This window comes from Dunckerocampus dactyliophorus, chromosome 9 (assembly GCF_027744805.1).
Source record: "Dunckerocampus dactyliophorus isolate RoL2022-P2 chromosome 9, RoL_Ddac_1.1, whole genome shotgun sequence".
NCBI lineage: Eukaryota > Metazoa > Chordata > Actinopteri > Syngnathiformes > Syngnathidae > Dunckerocampus > Dunckerocampus dactyliophorus.
Window position 1 is genome coordinate 18090822 of NC_072827.1, and position 19904 is coordinate 18110725.

General features: G+C 38.2%; 1 protein-coding gene across 3 annotated transcripts in view; it reads left to right on the forward strand.

Annotated features, from left to right (window-relative positions):
• The window catches only part of wnt10a (wingless-type MMTV integration site family, member 10a), a 37803-nt gene extending 22034 nt beyond the window's left edge, over positions 1-15769 (forward strand). Inside the window, exons 4-6 of one of the 3 annotated variants that reach the window (XR_008572490.1) lie at positions 12107-12920; positions 13959-13984; positions 15453-15769. Coding sequence is in view for 1 of the 3 variants with exons in the window: in XM_054787786.1 (XP_054643761.1) it covers positions 12107-12646 (540 nt within the window). In the remaining 2 variants the exon portion in view is untranslated. Of the gene's footprint in view, positions 1-12106; positions 15134-15452 lie in introns of those variants that run through there. The other 2 variants (XR_008572489.1, XM_054787786.1) reach the window with 2 other exon arrangements.
• The last annotated feature ends 4135 nt before the right edge of the window (positions 15770-19904 follow it).

Here is a 19904-nt window from a genome sequence, read left to right on the forward strand (position 1 = left end):
TTAGGATGATGAATGCCAACTGCGATGCCAGTGCATGTGAGCCCTAATTTGCATAGGTCACCGCCTATTATTTTCTATATAAGGTAAAAAATGTGCCGTGCGCAACAGGCAGCAGGAGGCGGAGATGGCAACGCGCAAGAGCAAGACTGAGGAGCAGCTGGACAACAAACGAAAGAAAAACTTCAATTCTACAGAAATAGAGGTGCTTTTACAAGGAGTGACCGAACACAAGACCACCTTATTTTCAAGTGTATCCACCGGTCATCAGGCCATCCAAAAAGAGTCGGCATGGAGCATTATTGCAGGGAACATAAATGCTGTTTCCACGAAGAAACGCGCCACCGCAGAGGTTAAAAAGAAGTGTTTTGACTTGAAAATAGACTAAAAAAAAGATTAGACTGCACCGGAGGGATCTGGAGGAAACGGGAGGTGGGCCATCAATCAGAAACCAAATCATTTCGGAAACTCTAGAAAATATTTACACAATCATGATGGAAAAATAAAGTCAAAATACATAGTTTGTGTGTGACAATTTATTTTTTCTGTGGTTACATTTGATTAGACGCTGCCTAATTAATACAGCAGCCCCGTGCTCTGGCTCAAGACGTGGCTGGGGGCGCATATCGTTATCTGGGGGTGCTACGTGCGCAATAGGCACACCATGTTTCATTGCGATGTTATTCTGATGATCCTGAACACCTGCAAGAACACAGAGGGAAGCCTGAAGCCTTAAGCGGGACATCAAATATTCGTCGCTTTCAGCAAATAAATCTAATGGTCCCTATACATTCTCTCTCTGCGCAGCGCAAGTCCAGCCAGCCTTTTTTTTTTTGATGAATTGGGATTTGAATATACAGTATATTTATCCATGGAGTATATTTTAGTTGTTTTGATGATAAATAATTGTTGGGATATTTTATTTGCACTACATTTTTTGGGATCAGGTTGCAAAATCCATCATGAGGGCGATTGCGCATTGAAAGTGCAAGCTTTGTTTGTGCGTAAGAGTCCTACTGAGCGTTCGTAGAATTTGTTCTTAGATCTTAGAACTGTGAGTTAAGAACACGTTTCGTGAATGCCAAAAATCTTTGTAAGAAGGCTTTAAGAACAGATTTGTGCGTAAGAACGTTTCGTGAATGAGGCCCCATGCTTTTCCTGTGCAACATGCCTACCATTGAATCAACATACTCAAATATTTGGGCAATTCGGTTGACAGTTTCTGCAGATGCATCATCCCCCGACAGAAGAGCAGTTTCAGTGGCAGATTACTATCACTGTCCTGCTCCACTGAAAGACTAAGCATTCTTCCCTCACGCCATGCAGGGAGCGATAAAATACACACACAGGATTGGACTTACTACCTTATTATGCATCTGTTCCGTATTTATTTATTCTTATGATATTTTCAATTTTTTCTTATCTCTCCTAGCTTGCCTTGATTGTTTTATTTTTAAGTGATTAAGTTTATTATGACATTTTTGCAGAGCTGCTGGAACTGTGAATTTCTCTTGGAAATGAATAACGTATAAAGGGACTTTATGCAGCGAGATCAAGATTACATTTTCTTTAAACCAAAAAAAGAACATTGCCATTGGCTAGCATATGTTACCAGTAGTGTAAAGAACAGACTGTACAAAAAAAAGTATATATTTTTCATGATTGCAAATTAAACTTCAGCAAAATTGGCGTAAATTGTTGGTCGGCCGGAATAAGATGAGTGGTCACTCACACGTAGACTTCTGTAGCACACCCACACACACAATAGCAGTCCAAAAGAGGCGATCAACAACTGCAGCCATGCGTTTGAACATGAGAACACTCTCGACGTGAATTAAGACCCCTAGTAAAGGTGTGAGCATAAAGGTGACTATAGGGGTGTTATTTCATGTCTAGAGGGCTTTAATAACGTAATCTAAGACTATTACACAGTGTTTTTAAGTTGTGTAAATTATGTTTGGAAGCTAAACAAAGACTCCCATGTCCATCATTAATATAAGATTAGTACACAGCGTCCCACTTCACTTCATACTTCCATGCAGTTTACAGTTTGCTTCTTCTTATTTATCAGTGTGTTTACAGTTCTTATGTTGTTGTGTTACTAATTAAAGTTCCTTATTTTAATGTAGTAGTCTTCAGCTTCTTTGTGTGGAATCATATTTCGAGTATTATAAGAATTTATGTTCATGTACAGTATGTATCCTGTGTATATCAGTGCTCTAATTTCATATATCAGCCGATATATCGGTTATTGGCAATATATGGGATGGGACATCGGCCGATATAAGGGATATCGGCTTTTTTCAGCTCTCAATGTTGGTATCGGCATCGGCCCCAAAAATGACAACATGATGACAATGATGAGAACAGTCAGCTACTGGAGTTTTTGTATTGTTTATTTTTTAAAGTTTATTTTAGGCTTCAGATGTTCATATTGTCAGTAAGGAAATTGGGAAAAGGTTGGGAATAGATTGTATTGGCTCCAGTAATAGATCCTTTCCAGATCCTTTAGCCAGAGTGGTGATAAATGCCTTTCATTAATTCAGTCTGCAATGAGTCAGAACCCCTGTTAAAAGTAACAAAATCACATGCATATGTGTATACAATCTCCGCTTTTAGAAGTGCACCGAGTTACTCACACACGTGCATTGACATGAATGCTCAGGGGAAAATGTTTCATGATAAACTCTCGACAGGTGGAAGTGCGTATGCTGGTAATAACATTTTATTAGATATTAGAGTCTCTAATGAGAGTTGTGGACACTTGTGTGCGACATGCTGTCTTGCCATCTTATGTGGGTTAATGTATTATCTTATGTGGGGGAATGTATTATCTGTATACTTGTACGTGTGTGTTATTGTGCTTGCAAGAGAGCTTGTGTCTGTCTATGGCAAAGTGTTGCTTTTGAAGCAAAGCGTTTGATTTCGTTTAAAGTGACGTGTGAACTTAACGTGCATCTGTTTGGGTTTTGTTGGGTGCTTTGATATTGCCATGACTCTCTTTTTAGCTTTAAAGGCTGTGAACCAACAAACACAAGGCAGCGTTGTTATTTGGGACAAATACGACAGCAGACATGGCTTTTCCCAAAGTGGTTAATCATGATGACAAAGAGATTGATTGGTGATTACGTTCCAAACACGCTACTGTACATTAAACCTAAGCAGTCAGTGCTGGTGCCAGTTACATTTGCATCTTGCTCTGGTAAAGGCACATTATATACAGTGGAACCTCAATTTTCATCATCAATGCATTCTAAAAGGTCAGACGAAAACCAAAATGTATGAAACCAGAATCCATTTTTCCCATAAGAAATAATTTGAATCCATTTAACCTCTTTCAGACACTCAAAAATATTCATACAAAACACATTATCTAGGAAATAAATAGTTTTACTTGCAGAAAACAAGGTGAAAATATACTGTAAATGACGAATGAAATGGATGAATGAACATATAACATCACTTTTACCTTTATTGAAGACTTGTGATGAGTCAGGTGACAGAAGAGCCCCGTGGACCCTGTTTCACTCTAGTCCGTTGCAAACTTAGCTTTAAAGGGTGGACAGTTAGAGCTGTATACTTGCTCACTTGAACTTTATTGTAAACTTCAGCAGCAGGTACAATCATCATTACACACACTGACCCAGCTCACTATCTGTTATGTGTGTCGGTTAAACCGTTCCTCCTGCAACCTGTATTAATTAAGGAACCTTAACATTAAAATAGTGTTGTAACAAACGCTAACTTTGTACTTTACAACTTATTTCTTGAATCAAGTGTTTTGTTTTTTTTTTTAATTAAAGTTCTTTTTTGGCAGCCGTGCTAAAGAAGCACAGATTCTTCTAACACTCTGAAATGCGCAGTGCACTTGGACGCCTCATCGGCACACTGTGCAGTGCTTGAAAAAGGACAGGAAGGCGACAGATAGAGTTGTTCTCTCTGTGTGCGTCCTATGAATAAATTAACTATGCATCCACACATAATGATGATGCAAGGATTCCCTGGCCGGAATCTGTCTATAATGTCCCAACCCTAAATGAACCGCTCTCCATTCTTCACAGAGACTTAGTCACCAATGCATGGATGCTTTCTTTGGACACTGTTTGGCCATATGATAACCGAGACAGTGTACAAAAACAAAGACATAGTTGTGGAACTTTTGGCAATAATTTTTGTCGAAAACCGAATCCTACGAAAACCAAGGTTCCACTCCACCAAAAATAATATTGCTTTGGCATGAAAAACATAACAGATGAATGTATTGTCCATACAAACAGCTTCATGCACAGGAAATACAGATTAGACTTTGCCCAGTGAACATGAAAAAAAAGCCTCAAAATGTTATGGAATCCAATTCTTTGGTCAGATGAAACAAATGCCAACTTGTGTCATAATGGTAGGAAGAGAAAAGTATGGAGAATGAAAGGAACAGTTAATGATCCAAATCATACATATCATACATGGTGGAGGTGGCGTGATGACATAGGCATGTTTGGCTGCTAACTGAATTGTTTATTGATGGTTTTGATTGTTTATTAAATTGTTAATCAATGATAAAACTCCTGATGAAGTGTTCGGTGTATAGGGCTACGGTATATGGTCTGCTGTAATGAGCATAACTCCTAAATGTTAAATGTTCTATTTTTGTGAAACTTTTGAAGTCAAATTTAGGAAATTTGTGTCCAGCTGACATTTTTTTGCTTATGAATGCCAAGTCTTGCTCATTTTATCCTAAAGGTTTTACAGAAATCATTGATGACTTATTCACAGCGTTTACTCAACCGGTGTAGGTTTTTGGACGTGACTTTAAAAACCACACACATATACAGGTGGGGCATGAGTGTAACAGGGGTGTGGCAACACTCCACCTTGTGCATACTGCCGTTATGTACAGTGTGCATTAAGACACAACTCCAACAGGTACTTGCATGCTGAAAACTGCCTCCTAGTGTTTGCTTTTTCCACTAAATAATCACTGCAATTACTCACGCTAACAGGCATATCTTATTGACTTTGCAATTACACAACATTTCTACATTCTTGCCAAATGTGTTACAAAAATCAAACAAAAGATAACTACACTAATCTAAGTCATCACGCTTTCTTTAGGAATCTTGGCTGGGAATCTTAGTTATGTAACATCACTCACGCTCTTCCTTACCTTTTTCATACTGTCTGCTGTGAATACATTTTGAAATAATCTAACTATTACCGCTACAGTACATTACATGCCACCGCTAACGTTAAGATAACTGCATCCAGTCATTGCTGCACAGTAGTCGCCTCCAACGGGGTGTGCTGACCCCCCCCCCCGACCCACTCCCACCCCAAATGCATCCTGCATCCTGCAGTCTGAATCTGCTCCCAGCATGTTGTGTTTGATGTCTGTCTGGGGTTGTTTTATAGTCGCCTCTGTCTCACTCTGTAAGCCAATTAAAACTTGCCAGATGTTTGTCTTGAACCGCGGTCTAATCTTTGTAGTGAACATACAATGTAAATCCAGGCATCATAGAGTAAAAACACAGTAGATTTTGCACGTCACGAGTAACCTCGCCCTCTTATACAAGTAAATAAGGTAACCACAATATTAGAAACAGCTCTCCATCTGGTGTAGTGTAGTTATACACTACTAACTACAAACACAACCTTTATGAATTGTATATTGTTATCTATGTAAAGGCAGTTTTTAACACAGCTCTTGTATTGGATCTCACGTGACTGCCGTGGAATACCTACTGTAATATGTAGTGCATACATGTGTATCACAGTGGAACCTCCGTTAGCGTCCGTCCAGGTTAGCATGTTTTTCGTTTAATGCTGAAAATCTACGCCAAGATTTTGCCTCAGTTTGCCTACATTTTTCTGTTAGCATACAATATGCTGCACGTCTTGTTGTGTTATTAATACACTGCATGAGTCCGACTGTGCTCTTAACGTATTTTAATCAGAAATGTCCTCGATAACATTTTTAGTTTACTAACAAAATGACAAGCGGAAGTCAGCTGTGTTGCCTGTCTATGATGTCATCAGCGGTTGACTGTGAAAATGTGAACACAAAACACGTTTTTATAGTTTTACAATTGTAGTTTTACATGCATAAAACAATTCTAAATTAATATAAAAGACGAATGAAAGGGATAAATGAACATTTAAGGTACCTAATTGAAGACATGACTGTTACCAAAGACACGATGTAGCAGCGAGGTCAACATCTTCCGCTTCAATACCGCCTTCTTGTTTTGTCATGAGTTATTTCTTGAATTCAATAATATTTGTTACCTTTTTATCAAAGGCTGGCTCCATTTTGGGTTATTGAGGTGAAAAACTCTTGGGGAAAAAAGGAAGGTGGTGTCCATGTTGATCTTGCTGCCACATCGTGTTTTTGGGAACAGTCACGTCAAGAATCACGTCTTTAATGAAGGTAAAAGTAACCTTAAATGTTCATTTATCCCTTTTATTTGTCGTTTAGATGTATTTATATGCATTTTGAATTGTTTTCTGCATGTAAAACTATATACTGTAATTGTAAAACTGTGTTAACGTTTTTGGCTTTCTGGAACGGATTAAATGGATTTACTTGATTTTGTATGGCAAAAATGTATTCGGTTAAGTGTACGTTTCGGTTAGAGTTGGACCTTCTTGAACAAATCAATGACGCTAACCAAGGTTCGACTCTATATAAAATAGTGTTTGTGATGACATTACAATTCAATCAACCTCTGTTTTCGTACGCCCCAGTTTTAGTATGACCCAGTTTTGGTAGAAAAGCCTCATACACTGTCTTTCTGTTTTCACTGTTTTCGTACAATATTGTACTTAAATAGTTTTGTTGGCCCTCTACTGTATCCATCCATCCATACATTTTCTATGCTGCTTCTCCTCATTAGGGTCGCGGGGGCATGCTGGAACCTATTCCAGCTGACTTCGGGCCACAGGCGGGGTACACCCTGGACTGGTCGCCAGCCAATCACAGGGCACATCCCTCTACTGTATCATTCTGCAAAACCAAGTGCCCTAAACAAAATACCTTACGGATTGCTGACTCACCGACCATGCATTTTTTTGTTGTTTGCGACTGCTAAATAACCTGCCATGGGGTCAAAGAAAGTTGCGAGAGCCAGCAGTTTGATAAAGATGATGAGAAACACTATTGAATTCAATCTCACAAGGATGTACAGGAAGTCCCCATCAACAATAAGTCCCATCCATTTGTTATTCATAATTATTTTGTATTGTTTTCTGTATGTAAAATTGTAATTCCTCTCTTTAAGATGTATTTTTGGCGGTCTGGAACTAATTAATTGGATTTCCAGTGTTTCCTATGGGACAAATGACCTCGGTTTTTCAGAGGGTTTTTTTTGTTTTTTGTTTTTTGCCAGACCTTTTGGAACGAATTCATTCAACAAAATCCGAGGTTTCAGTGTACTATAATTTGTGGCACATGGTGGTGAATGAGAGATGATATAGGAATAGTGGGTATTGTTAAACGGCTTGTGTCTAAGATAGGGTACAATTACCTGTGAGTTACACAAACGCCCACACACCTGTACACACATACACACTAAAAGCTGGAGTCCTCCCCAAACCAAAGAGAGCTAATCCTAAAATCATCTCCTCCTCCTGTCATCATGTCTTCCTCTCTCATTTCCTTCCCCCAACCCCTCTTTTACAGTACACCCCTTTCAGATTCACCACCCACTCCTTCACAGAGGATGCATGAGACTTCTTTTTTCCACCATTCAGTCATACTGTATGTCAGAAAAGCAAGAAAAAGTGAAACAGCCTCTTTTGGTGTCGTTTATGGGCAATCCAATCTGTAAAAGATGGCGGGAACAACCCAGAGTATCACAACATATTTATAGTTTACCAGGGACCGTTGGGTTCATCTTGTTGCTTTTCACCTGAACATAATGTACTCAGCAGGATCAGCACACACGCATGGCGTTCTGACAGGACACTTAGACGAGATTATACGGAGCAAGAGCAGACAGCTTCCTATTCCCCACTACCTGTTAAGTGTCTCATGCCTTTCCAGTGTCATGCCAATCACTCCAAATCTCCTAAGACAGGGGTTGGGACCGAGATTCAAAACGTATTTCTGTGAGAGCCATAGCATACATATATTTTAACACTGAATACAACCAAATGTGTGTATTTTTAAGCAAGACCAACAATTTTAGAATATAAGTCTCTGAATTTATTCTTTTCAATACCGTTGTTATACTAAAACTAACCAATAATAAACAAATCATTTCTTATCATTAATGCAACTTTGCACTGTACACCGTATCTTTCTTTTTGCCATCTTCTTCAGCAAAAGGATTTGCTCTGCAGAATTAGCTAGCTGACTATTTGATTAAAGGAGGGACGACCCCACAGGCTACCGCATTATCCAATAATAATCAGGTGGTTGGTGTCTGACCCAGAAAATATGGGAAGGACAGCTGGAATCGGAAGAAAAGAGTTTGCAGAGTTCTGCTGATTTAGTGTGTGTAGTGCATGCGTGCATGCAGAATGTCTTGTGTTTATTTGATAGCTACACCCTAAACCAAGCTCGTGCTCATGAGTTGCAATCCATGTGCAAAAGACAGCATTACAAAGCAATAGTCAACTGATATATAAAAATGTAACTCGGACTGGCTGACAGATGTCGACATAAGCCACTGTTTACACAACCACAATTGAAACTGAGACCAGCCGCTGCTTGCACATTTATTTGTTGACATAACAGTAGTTTTCCTCCGTTTGTCCAGATTTTTTTTTATTCTTCTGTTTTCATATGAAATGTTTTACTCTTACGTAATAGAGCTGCCCCAACAATTTTGTTGTATGTCTTGAATTCAGCAACAACGAAGCTTTCGCATAGGGGTGTCCCGGTACAACTTGTTGACTCCCAGTACAATACCAATATTGCAGCCTTGTGTATCGGCTGATACTGCTATCAATCCGATCCAATATCAGCACGAATCCTACATACAGTGGAACCTTGGTTAGCGGCATTAATCGGTTCAATAAGGTATGTTCTAGAAAGCCCAAAATGTTAACACAAAACAATGCAAGTATAGTTTTACATGCAGAAAACAATTCAAAATGCATAGAAATAATGAATGAATGAAAGGGATGAATGCATATTTAAGGTTACGTTTACTTCATTGGACACGTGTTGTTGGCAAAGACATGATGACAACATGGACACCACCTTCGTGTTTTGCCATGAGTTATTTCTTAAAGTCAGTAGTGTTTCTCACCTCAAGTTTCTGCTTGTCTTTTGATCACGGCTGCAAAATAACCCAAAACGGAGCCAAAGAAAGCTGCAAGTACCAGCATTTAGGTAAAGAAGGTAAGAAACGCTACTGAATTCAAGAAACAACCCATGGCAAAACATGAAGGTGGTGTTTGTGTTGATCTCGCCGCCACATTGTGTCTTTGTAACAATCACGTCTTCAGTGAAGGTAAAAGTAACCATAAATGTTCATTTATCCCGTTCATTCGTCATTTATATGCATTTGGAATTGTTTTATGCATGTAAAACTATAAAAACATGTTTTGTGTTAACATTTTTGAGACCTGTGGTGTAACAGTGTTAGTTTGCAAAGAGTTACAGTCACCTTCTGATGACATCATATACTTTGTGTTCCTGATTCCATGTATTAGCAAGCTTCTAATAGGGACGTTTCTTGATTAAAAATACATTAAGAACACAGTTGCACTCACACAGTGTATTAAATATGCGATAAGACGCGCGCGCTATAGTGTACGCTAATCAGAAAACGTATGCAAACCGAGGCAAAATTTTGGTGTACATTTTCAACGTTAACCAAAAAATACGCAAAATGGTGTGTACACTGACCAAGGCTTCGTGGTACTTTTATTACCAGTACATATTTAGTGTGGAATGTTGACAAAGCATGATAAAGCCTGATCAAGTGATATTACTCCAACAGAGAATTGTCGGTCTCACACGTTACAGTTCATCTCTCTGTAGTCTCGTGTGGCTTCTCATGCTGTTTTTCTGTAGTGCTGCTTTGGATGTGCGCTGGGATTGGTCGTGTTGAACTTCCCTGGTTCTGTGCCACCGTGTTAGACTTGTGAATGGCGGGTTTTGTACTTGCTTATTGGCTTTTTGGACTCCGATGTCACCCCTTGTACTTGAGTTGAGCACACGCTGTTGTTGCAATCACGTGGGCTCTATCCAGATGCTGCTGGATAGAAGTGCTGGAGGGGAGTCTGGACTGGAGTGCTTATATTACAAGGCTCTCAAAATTTGATATCAACTAAAGTGGACAAGGACTTGATGAGTTGGTCGACATAGATGGGTTGTCGACATAAACACAACTGACTCAAGCCGCTGCATTGGAACGTATCAGCTAGTTGTAATGAGAAGATGCTGTTTGTGCCAAAGAGGAATAGTTTGTAAAGCTGCGTCTTCGCTACATAGATTATAGGGTTATAGATACTAGCATTTGGTATAACCCTGCAATGTAAACAATGCTTTTGTTGTATCACTGCACTGTTAATCCGCCATCCTGCTGCAAGTATGCCATCAAACAGTAGCAATGTGGATGCAATTATGACTCCTACAGTAGGTCAGTCTGACTCTTTAAAGTTTAAGTGGGCTGGAGAGTTTCATGATTACAGACTTTGCCATGTGTTTAAGTCCAGCATGTTTGTGATTCTGGGATTGAATCTGCCCCTAAAAACTTCACCAAATACTGCAATTTGAACACAGTGCAAGCACTGCTGGAGCCATTATACTGGTGTTTACAAAAAGGCTTCCAGGCTCTTCTATGCACCGATCACAGCTTCTTTTCAACACCCCCAATAAGAGTAGACCCATGTTTATTCAAAAGGCCATACTGGTTACTCTCTGTTATCCTGACAGACATTATGGGCACGCAGGGATGCAGAAGAGGAGCATATTTTCCGTTCTTTTGTTTATTTGCTTAAGCCAAACATTTCATTTTCTCGGATGCCCTACATTCCTGGCCAATTTGATGAGTGATAGAACAGAAATACATCCTAAAACATAAACACATTGGTTCAAGGGTCAACGTAGGTTAATACACGAAAAACAAGATTTGCATAATCAAACCTTTAACAACTACTAGTACTATGTTTTACATGAATTGTTCTCTGCTCTAGTCTCACGTCACCTTTATTATGATCTGTTATGACTTTTCCTTCTCTACAGGTGGTCTGATGCATTCTTATTCTTTCCCCGGTGCTCCTTTTCAGACAGCTTGGACTGATGTGCCAAAACATTATTGACTTTGGCTCTGTGACTCCGTTTTTTTTTTTTATTTGCCTTCATTCTTTTACATGTCAGTTCCAAAAAGATGAGTCCAAACTATTTATCACCATCAATTTCAATCTTCCACTTCAAGTTTTTTTTTTTTTTATTAATATCTCATAAACAGCTTGAGGCAACAAAAAAAAAAAAGGCACAAGCTTCCACTTGGTCAATGTAACTTTGATAAACCATATTTTGTTAAGTGAATACACATGGGGTTTCCATTTCACGTCTAATGTCCGAAGGAGTATCAGGGCCACACGGGATTCAGTATTCATGTTTTTGACCAAAACATTGTTTTTTTAAATAAATATATAATAAATAAATAATATTGTGCTTTAAATCTCTCTAATTAGTCCACAAAACGATCATCTCATTTACCCTATTGGTGATCATTTATAGATATGTAGTAATTAATTACTGTAGTACGTAAAGACACTTATGATATTTACACCCATACTCGCACATCACAAACCAACAGGAGGTTTTCAACCCAACGCCTACCTCACTTACCATGTGGCACACACGATCCAACTGCACCACATGGACGAAATAAACACTTGCACACCAATATACATGCGAAACAATACTAGCGTACATAACCCGCAAGGCATGCTGGGAAGCTCAAGAACACACTTCCCGCCATGCATGCACACTTTCACAGAGCCGTGAGGGAATAACACTGGTATGTCGCACTTATTGCATGTGGGACATGAAAGAATGTATATGTGTTTGGTCATGCTCAAACAGAACATTTTCAGGTGGAAAACGTTTGTTCTGATCGTATAACTGTTGTATCTCCATATGCATTTTCCCCAGGTGGTGCTGGATCACATGAGGAGGAAATGCAAGTGTCACGGGACATCAGGAAGCTGTCAGCTAAAGACTTGCTGGCAGGTCACTCCCGAATTCCGTGTGGTTGGCTCCATCCTCAAAGAGCGTTTCCACATCGCCACACTTATCAAGGCGCACAACCGCAACACCGGGCAGCTGGATCACTCCCACCACAACAACAACAACAACTACCACAACCATCACAACAACCACCACCACCACCACCACCACCATCACCACCATCACGCGCACCGCCGCAGGCCAAGCATCAATGACCTTGTCTACTTTGAAAAGTCGCCGGATTTCTGTGAGCGGGACCTGGGTTCGGACTCAGCGGGAACGCAGGGCCGGATCTGCAATAAGACCAGTCCAGGCATGGACAACTGTGAGACTCTGTGCTGCGGAAGAGGCCACAACATTCTGCAGCAGACACGCAGTGAACGTTGCAACTGCAAGTTTCACTGGTGTTGCTACGTGGTGTGTGAAGAGTGCAGGATAACAGAGTGGGTCAGTGTGTGCAAATGAAGAAGCACTGGAAAAGACTGCAAGAAAACACGGAAAAATACCATTTAAAATTCAGATGATTGACAAGAAAGGGGTCTGTGACTGTGAAATGTGTGCCCCGCTCCACGTTGCGTTTTGCTTTGCAGGACAGAGGAGCAGAACTGCGTGAAGAGTGAGAAGAGCTTCAGGCGGCATAAATCTGAATGTTGGAAAGAGACATGCCCAAAGCTGTCACAACTCTGCAAGCATGGATGTTTTGCATTTCTTTTGATACAAAGAAGCACACTTCTATCAGGTATATGAAAGCAACAAATGCAAAAAGAAAAGAAAAAAAAACAGCACTGCACTATGAAACCCGTACACACAGACAATAACACTATTTACAGCATAAACACCATGTTCCATAACATTTCCATGTCTTATATTTACATTTTGTGCGGTAACAAACAGACTGTTTCACAGCAAGTATTTGTTAGAGCATGATGGAGCACAGAGATGTCAGGTGCTCTTCAAGGGCACTTAAGAAATGAAATGCGTATGTGTTTTTTTTCCACAATTCTATCACTGAATATTAAATTGTTGCAAGTGTGACGTACACACCAGCCATAAAAGTTCTGTCTGCTAAAGGCAAGCAAATTGGACCAAAACAGAATGTACTACTTCCATAACAGGACCAAGCGGGAGGACTTTGAATAATATAGGACGGCCTAAACCCTAAATCTGAGACTGAAATTTAATGACAGTTGAGAGAGCGATCTGATAATCTGATTGCTGCTGCTGCTTCCTGGGGTTTCTCCTATCAGACCTGAGCAACCGGAACCATTTCCTTCCGTTTAATAGAGGATGTTGAAATGAAAGCCGCCCTAATTAGTTCTCCATAGAAAAGACACAATCACACCCGAGTCACACGTTATCATGTAAAAGGACTGTCAGTGCCCATTGGATCCACAAGGTTGGCATTTCCTGTAAATATATATAAATATAATCACCCTGTATAAATAGAATGAGCACATGAACACGTTTTATCACGCGGTGTGCTGCGTGCAACACTCTGTGTGGCCTTTGTGTTACGTGTACACAGTACCTACGCTCACACTTTGTAAGCACACTTGTGGATATTCTGATGTCAACCTCCAAGTAGACCAATAAGAAAGCTCCAACATGCACACTTCTAAGCTGATAAAAATGTACATGAGTTGGCTGGTTTCTTTAAAAAAAAAAAAAAAAAAAAAAGTAATTTATTTCAAGTAAATATGGTCCTGTGTTAAAAGTACAGAATACAGGAATCTTGTTTCTGGTGTTTCACTGATTTTAAGTCTGTTTGCACCAGCAGAACTTTATCCAGGAGGACTCTGGGAGGTAAGTATTTTCTCATGAATTCATGTAAAGTTTGTATTTTTTTTCTGTTTTTATATGTTTGTTATCTAAGTTATTTTGCTTTTGTGGATAAGTTAATATTTGTACAACAATAAAGAATCATTCTCAAATGGGTATTGAATAAGAAGAAATAATAATTATTGTTGCAAGTTAGCTGCTGCCGGCAAACGACACTAAATTAAGCTAAATGCAATGTGGGATTACTTTAGCGAACAGAAAAATAATCTCCATCGTATTACATTGATTAGCACTATTTACGTTTAATACCTTTGCAGATGCACAAATGTGGTAGACATATTGTGTTTTTTCGCATTCCACGCAGACGTTACATTTGGATTCAGTCATGATGCTTTCTAGTATTTACACCAGGGGTGTCCAAAGGACGGCCTGAGGGAAATTTGTGGCCCGCGGTTTTTGGCCAGTGGCACATTCTAGAAGAAAACTAAAAAAATATTTTTAAAAACCCAGCAAAAGTGGAAAAATCAACAGTAAATTTACAAGAATAAAGTCAAAATATTAAGAGAAAAAAGTTGTAATGTAATGAGAAAAAGTGGTAATTTTACGAAAATTACATCATATTTTTTATTTTAGTGGCACACAGTTCAAATATTAAATAAAACAGACCAACAAAATACTGAATAAAGTTGTAATGGAAAATTTGGTTGCAGAAAAAGTTATGTGACTATTATGTGAATAAAGGCATAATTACGAGAGAAAAAATTACAAGAAGAAAGTTAAAATAGTTAGAAAAAAAACATCAAAAATGGAAAGAAAAACTGCTGTAATGCTACAAGAATGAAGTAAAAGTATGAGAATAAAGTCAGAATTAGAAGAAGAAAGTTGAAATAGTTGAAAATTTAAAAAACAAAAACATCAGAAATGGAAAATACAGCTGTAATTTGATGAGATTAAAGTCAGAATATTAAGAGAGAAAAAAAGGCAAAATTGTATGAAAATTTATATTATGAGACAAAAATAACTTTAGTTCCATAGAGTTAAAATATTAAAGAAAAATATGTTAATTATGTTATTTTTTTATTTTACAAACTAAACAAAATAAGATGATTTTTTTTTTTTAATTGGGTTGAGGAATAAATCGGGAATAATTTTTGAGAATAAACTCCCATGTAAACTCCCATATATATATATATATATATATATACATATATATATATATATATATTATATATATACATATATATATATATATATATATATTATATATATATATATATATATAGAGAGAGAGAGAGAGAGAGAGTTAAAATATTAAAGAAAAATATGTTGATATGTTATTTTTTTTATTTTACAAACAAAATAAGCTGATTTTTTTTTAATTGGGTTGAGGAATAAGTCGGGAATAATTTTTGAGAATAAACTCCTATATATTTATATATATATATTGCAAAAAGCAGCTCTTGCACCTGTTAATTTTTCTTTCATTTTTCAGTATGTGGCCCTGTTTGGACCACCCCTGATTTACAGCATTACTCTTCCTGCTGTGAAAAAAGTCAAAGTGGTTTCGATGAAAAAAAGTCTGCAAACATCATTTCTGTGTATGCTATGTAAAGTTTTGTCCATGAAGTATTTAAGAAATGGATATTTTTATTTTCCTACTTTATTCCAGTATGTACTGTACATACAACTATGAAATGTTGAAAGCAAATTGTTTATTTTCCCTCGGGTGTTCCCATTCTGACATGGGAACATGCTGTGTGTATTTATGTGTATAGTGCCTCTCTGAAAGCTGAGTTAATAAATGTCAAATCTGCTGTTGAGAAAAGGTGCTGAAGATTTGATTCATTTTGCTTTTTATTTCTCCGCGTATGTTATTGCCTGATTAGCAAAAATGATGTCACACTTACATTAAAGACATCACACAGGCTGTGAAAAGTGATGGGGTAGAATAAATGTTTCTTCAAACATTATATTAGCAAGACGCTGACAAACAGAAATCGCCATCCAACTCAGCGCACTGCACTGGGCTTGGCTCACGCACTTCAATCAAAAGGAGGGACTTGTCGCAGGCTCATCTTAGGTTTCCGCCTTGTATTTGATCGGCAAATGTGCAAATTTAGTGATTTTTCTCAAGTATTTTTCATGATGACAGGTGCCTCATGATGACTGCCTGTGACATAGATAAAATGGCATATGGTAGGATTTGAAAATGATTTTAGGTCGCAGAAAGTGGACATGTCTTGGGAAAATAGGACCTTTCATCACCGCAGTTCGTACTCACACAACCTTTGAATATGGAATCTTTTGGTCTGTTTCCACAACATTGTTTTGAATAAAAAAATGGAAGACAATGAGTGGAGACATTCACAAAGTGAAGACATTTACAAGAACATCACAACCAAAACGAGATAGCAGTTGTTGTTTTGGGTGTGCTCTGAAAAGCCTATGATAGGTATGCTGTGACACGCTGCTTTTTAATAGTAAAGTAGAAAAAGTGTACATTCACGGAAGAAAAGATGAGTTACGTACTGTACATAAGCCAAATTCCATCCATCCACCCATCCGTTGTCTATCCCACTTATCCTGTTCTGGGTCAAAGCAAGGGCTAGAACAGGTGGATTATAACCTGGACTGGTAACCTGTCAATTATGGAATATCGTGGATGGGGGCATTGAGTGCGGACCAAACATGCTGAACAGTTACATTAAAGAACGTTTACACTTGCACTATTCGGAAAAAGGATGAGGAAGAACCAAAGCTCATTCAATATCTCTTCTCTAAATGTCAAATTACCATTTTCTAACAAGAGTGTGTAATAATAATCGCCTAGCTGTTAATAGAGTTTGTGGATAGCATATTCAGTAATGGAACAACACATTATACCTCGAGCAGGGGTGTCCAAAGTGAGGCCCGAGGGCCATTTGCAGCTCATGGCTATTTTTCTATTGGCCCGTGGCACATTGTGAAAATATAATTTAACAAGAAAACTAAGAAGAACAACAACAGCAAAAATGTAAACAAAAAAAGAGAATAATGTCATAATATCCATCCATCCATCCATCCATTTTCTATACCGCTTCTTCCTCATTAGGGTCGCGGGGGCATGCTGGAGCCTATCCCAGCTGACTTCGGGCGACAGACGGGGTACACCCTGGACTGGTCGCCAGCCAATCATGTCATAATATTATGCAGAAAAATGATGACATTGCTGTAGCATAAAATTTCAATATTAAAGAAAAATAAGTAAGGTCATAATATTTTGAGAAATAAAACAAAATAAAGCTGTCATTTTTGGAAAATTAGGTAGTGGAAAAAGTTATAATATTATAAGAATAAAGTCAAAACGTTATAGGAATAAAGTCATAATATTACGAGAAGAAAATGTACAAAAAGAAAAAAGAAAAAAAAAGCAGCAGAAATGAAAAAAACTGACATAATTTCACTGACATAATAAAGTCAAAACATTAAGAGAATAAAGGCATATTCTAACAAGAAAAAAAATTAACTATTATTAACTTAATATTATCAATAAAAAATGCATTTTATTAGCATAAAGTTGAAATATTAAAGACAAATGTTATTTTTTTTAAGTCATAATATTAGGAGAAAAACAAAATAAATCATAATTTTACATGTTTGGAAAATTAGGTTTGTGACAAAGTTATAGTATTATGGGAATAAAGTCAAAATATAATCAGAAGAAAACGTCTGATTATTATGTAAGTAGAAAGTTTAAATATTTGTAAAATAAAAAAAACTTCATACTATCCATCCATTCATTTTCTATGCCGCGTGTCCTCATTACACGGGGGTCACGGGGGTATGCTGGAGCCTATTCCAGCTGACATCAGGCAAGAGGCGGGGTACACCCTGGACTGGTCGCCAGCCAATTGCAGGGCACATATAGACAACATACAAACAGGCATTCACTCTGAAGTTCATGCTAATAATACGCTTTTTCACCTACAGTAGATCACAAAGCTGAGATGCAGTTTTTTTCTTGAAATATATTTCACTTCTTAGCATATCTATACGTGCGATTTTACAAATATCAAAGTGGCCCTTGCATCCTTCCATTATTCAGTATTTGGCCTTCAGTGGAAAAAGTTTGGACACAAAGAATGGAATTATGGTATAATAGACAAATATTAACTATACGATATGTAATGATACCTGTATGTAATTTGGCCGAAAGTAATACAAAGTAATAAAGTACCTGTTTTACTGTGCATATGACATTACAACTCTTGAATTGAATTGAATAAAGTAATATAAAGCAATACCTTAATTAAATAGCAATAAAGAATACACAAAGAATGAATCCAGGGGTAAAAAAGTTCTGTACCACAAAAAATTCCAATAAAAAAGGTATTCACAATCATGTGGACACTAAATTCCTAAATTCATCCTGGGACAAACTGTGATCAAGTCTATGTTATGAGGATTGTTGGGTCCAAAACCACAAGACTACACTACAGTATGTTATTTTTTAGTTTACAGGTTTTGCACACCCGGCCATTTTCTATGCCACTTATCCTCACTAGGGTCGCGGGGTTATGCTGGAGCCTATCCTAGCTGACTTCGGGTGAGAGGCAGGGTACACCGAGGACTGGTCGCCAGGCAATCACACACAATCTCGACAAACAAGCATTCACACTCACATTCATACCTATGGACAATTTAGAGTCACCAATTAACCTAACATGCATGTTTTTGGAATGTGGGAGGAAACAATTTTTTTTGGGGGGGGGGGTAACATGAAAAACATTTATACTTTCCAAAGCTACTTATTTCTTGCAGATTTGTTGTTTTTATATGCTGCCTTTTCTATTAAAATTGCACTGGATTTCACAGTGGAGAACACCACGGCATCACTTATTTGGTCATTTGTCCTCATTTCGGGGGCGTAAGACTAACTACAGAGTTTTATGACTTAACTGAATGAGATTGTGACCGCTAAAATTCAAACATCAGCTGCTCCAAGTCAGTGGTTCATCAATTATTATCTGTCATGCCCCCACGGGGGGGGGGACATAAACGTTTTGAACTCGTAACTGAAACCAGCAAAATGCAACAAAGCAGTGACGCATACGAGCGCATTCAAGAGTCAAATTGCATGCTGAGTTTGACAAACTCATACATGTTGGCATGTCTGCGCTAATCTTGAAAGTCATGCCCCCCCTGACAGTTCACTGTTTCCCCCAAGGGGGGCCAACCCCACTATTTGAGCAGCACTGCTTTAAGGTGCCTGTGCTACTAACCACGATATAATGCTTTCTAAGGGTGCAATTATGCGACAGGGTTCAACTATGGGGACTGACGGAGAAAGCTCTTTCATTGTCTTCATAAAACTTCATGGAGATGATGGTCTCTCTCAAATTGTCTTCCCCCTTCTATCTTCCAAGGATAATTATACTTTCCTTGCCCCTGTCAGGTCAAAAAGAAGGGGGTATATGTTATTTCCATTTGGCTTGGGGTTACCATGGCCCCTCACTCTGTGCTGGTTTGTCCTGGTCCCATTGGCGGGTTTCCGCTCACATTCTAGCGTAGTCTTGACTATTGTGTGATTGTGTCATACTTTGAACTAGGGGTGTAACGATTTGTTTTAATAACGATTTGATTCGTATCACAATCGGTGGTTGCCGATATGATTCAAGGACCATATTGGTTCATTTAGAGTGATACGATCCGATATGATTCCGTAACTTTAAATCGATTCAGTAACTTTTTAGCCGAACATTCAACCAGTGTGACTGTGAAATACCTGTAAATACCCGGATGCTGGACATTGCAGGTAAATTTCTTAGATTCATGTTGTTTTTTGTAAGGCGATCAGGTATAAATGATTAATAATGCTGACATATTTAAGAATAAATGAGTACAAATAATTGTTAAAACTGCAATAGAACATCAGGATGAACAGAGGTTGGTGTAGCTTGCCATG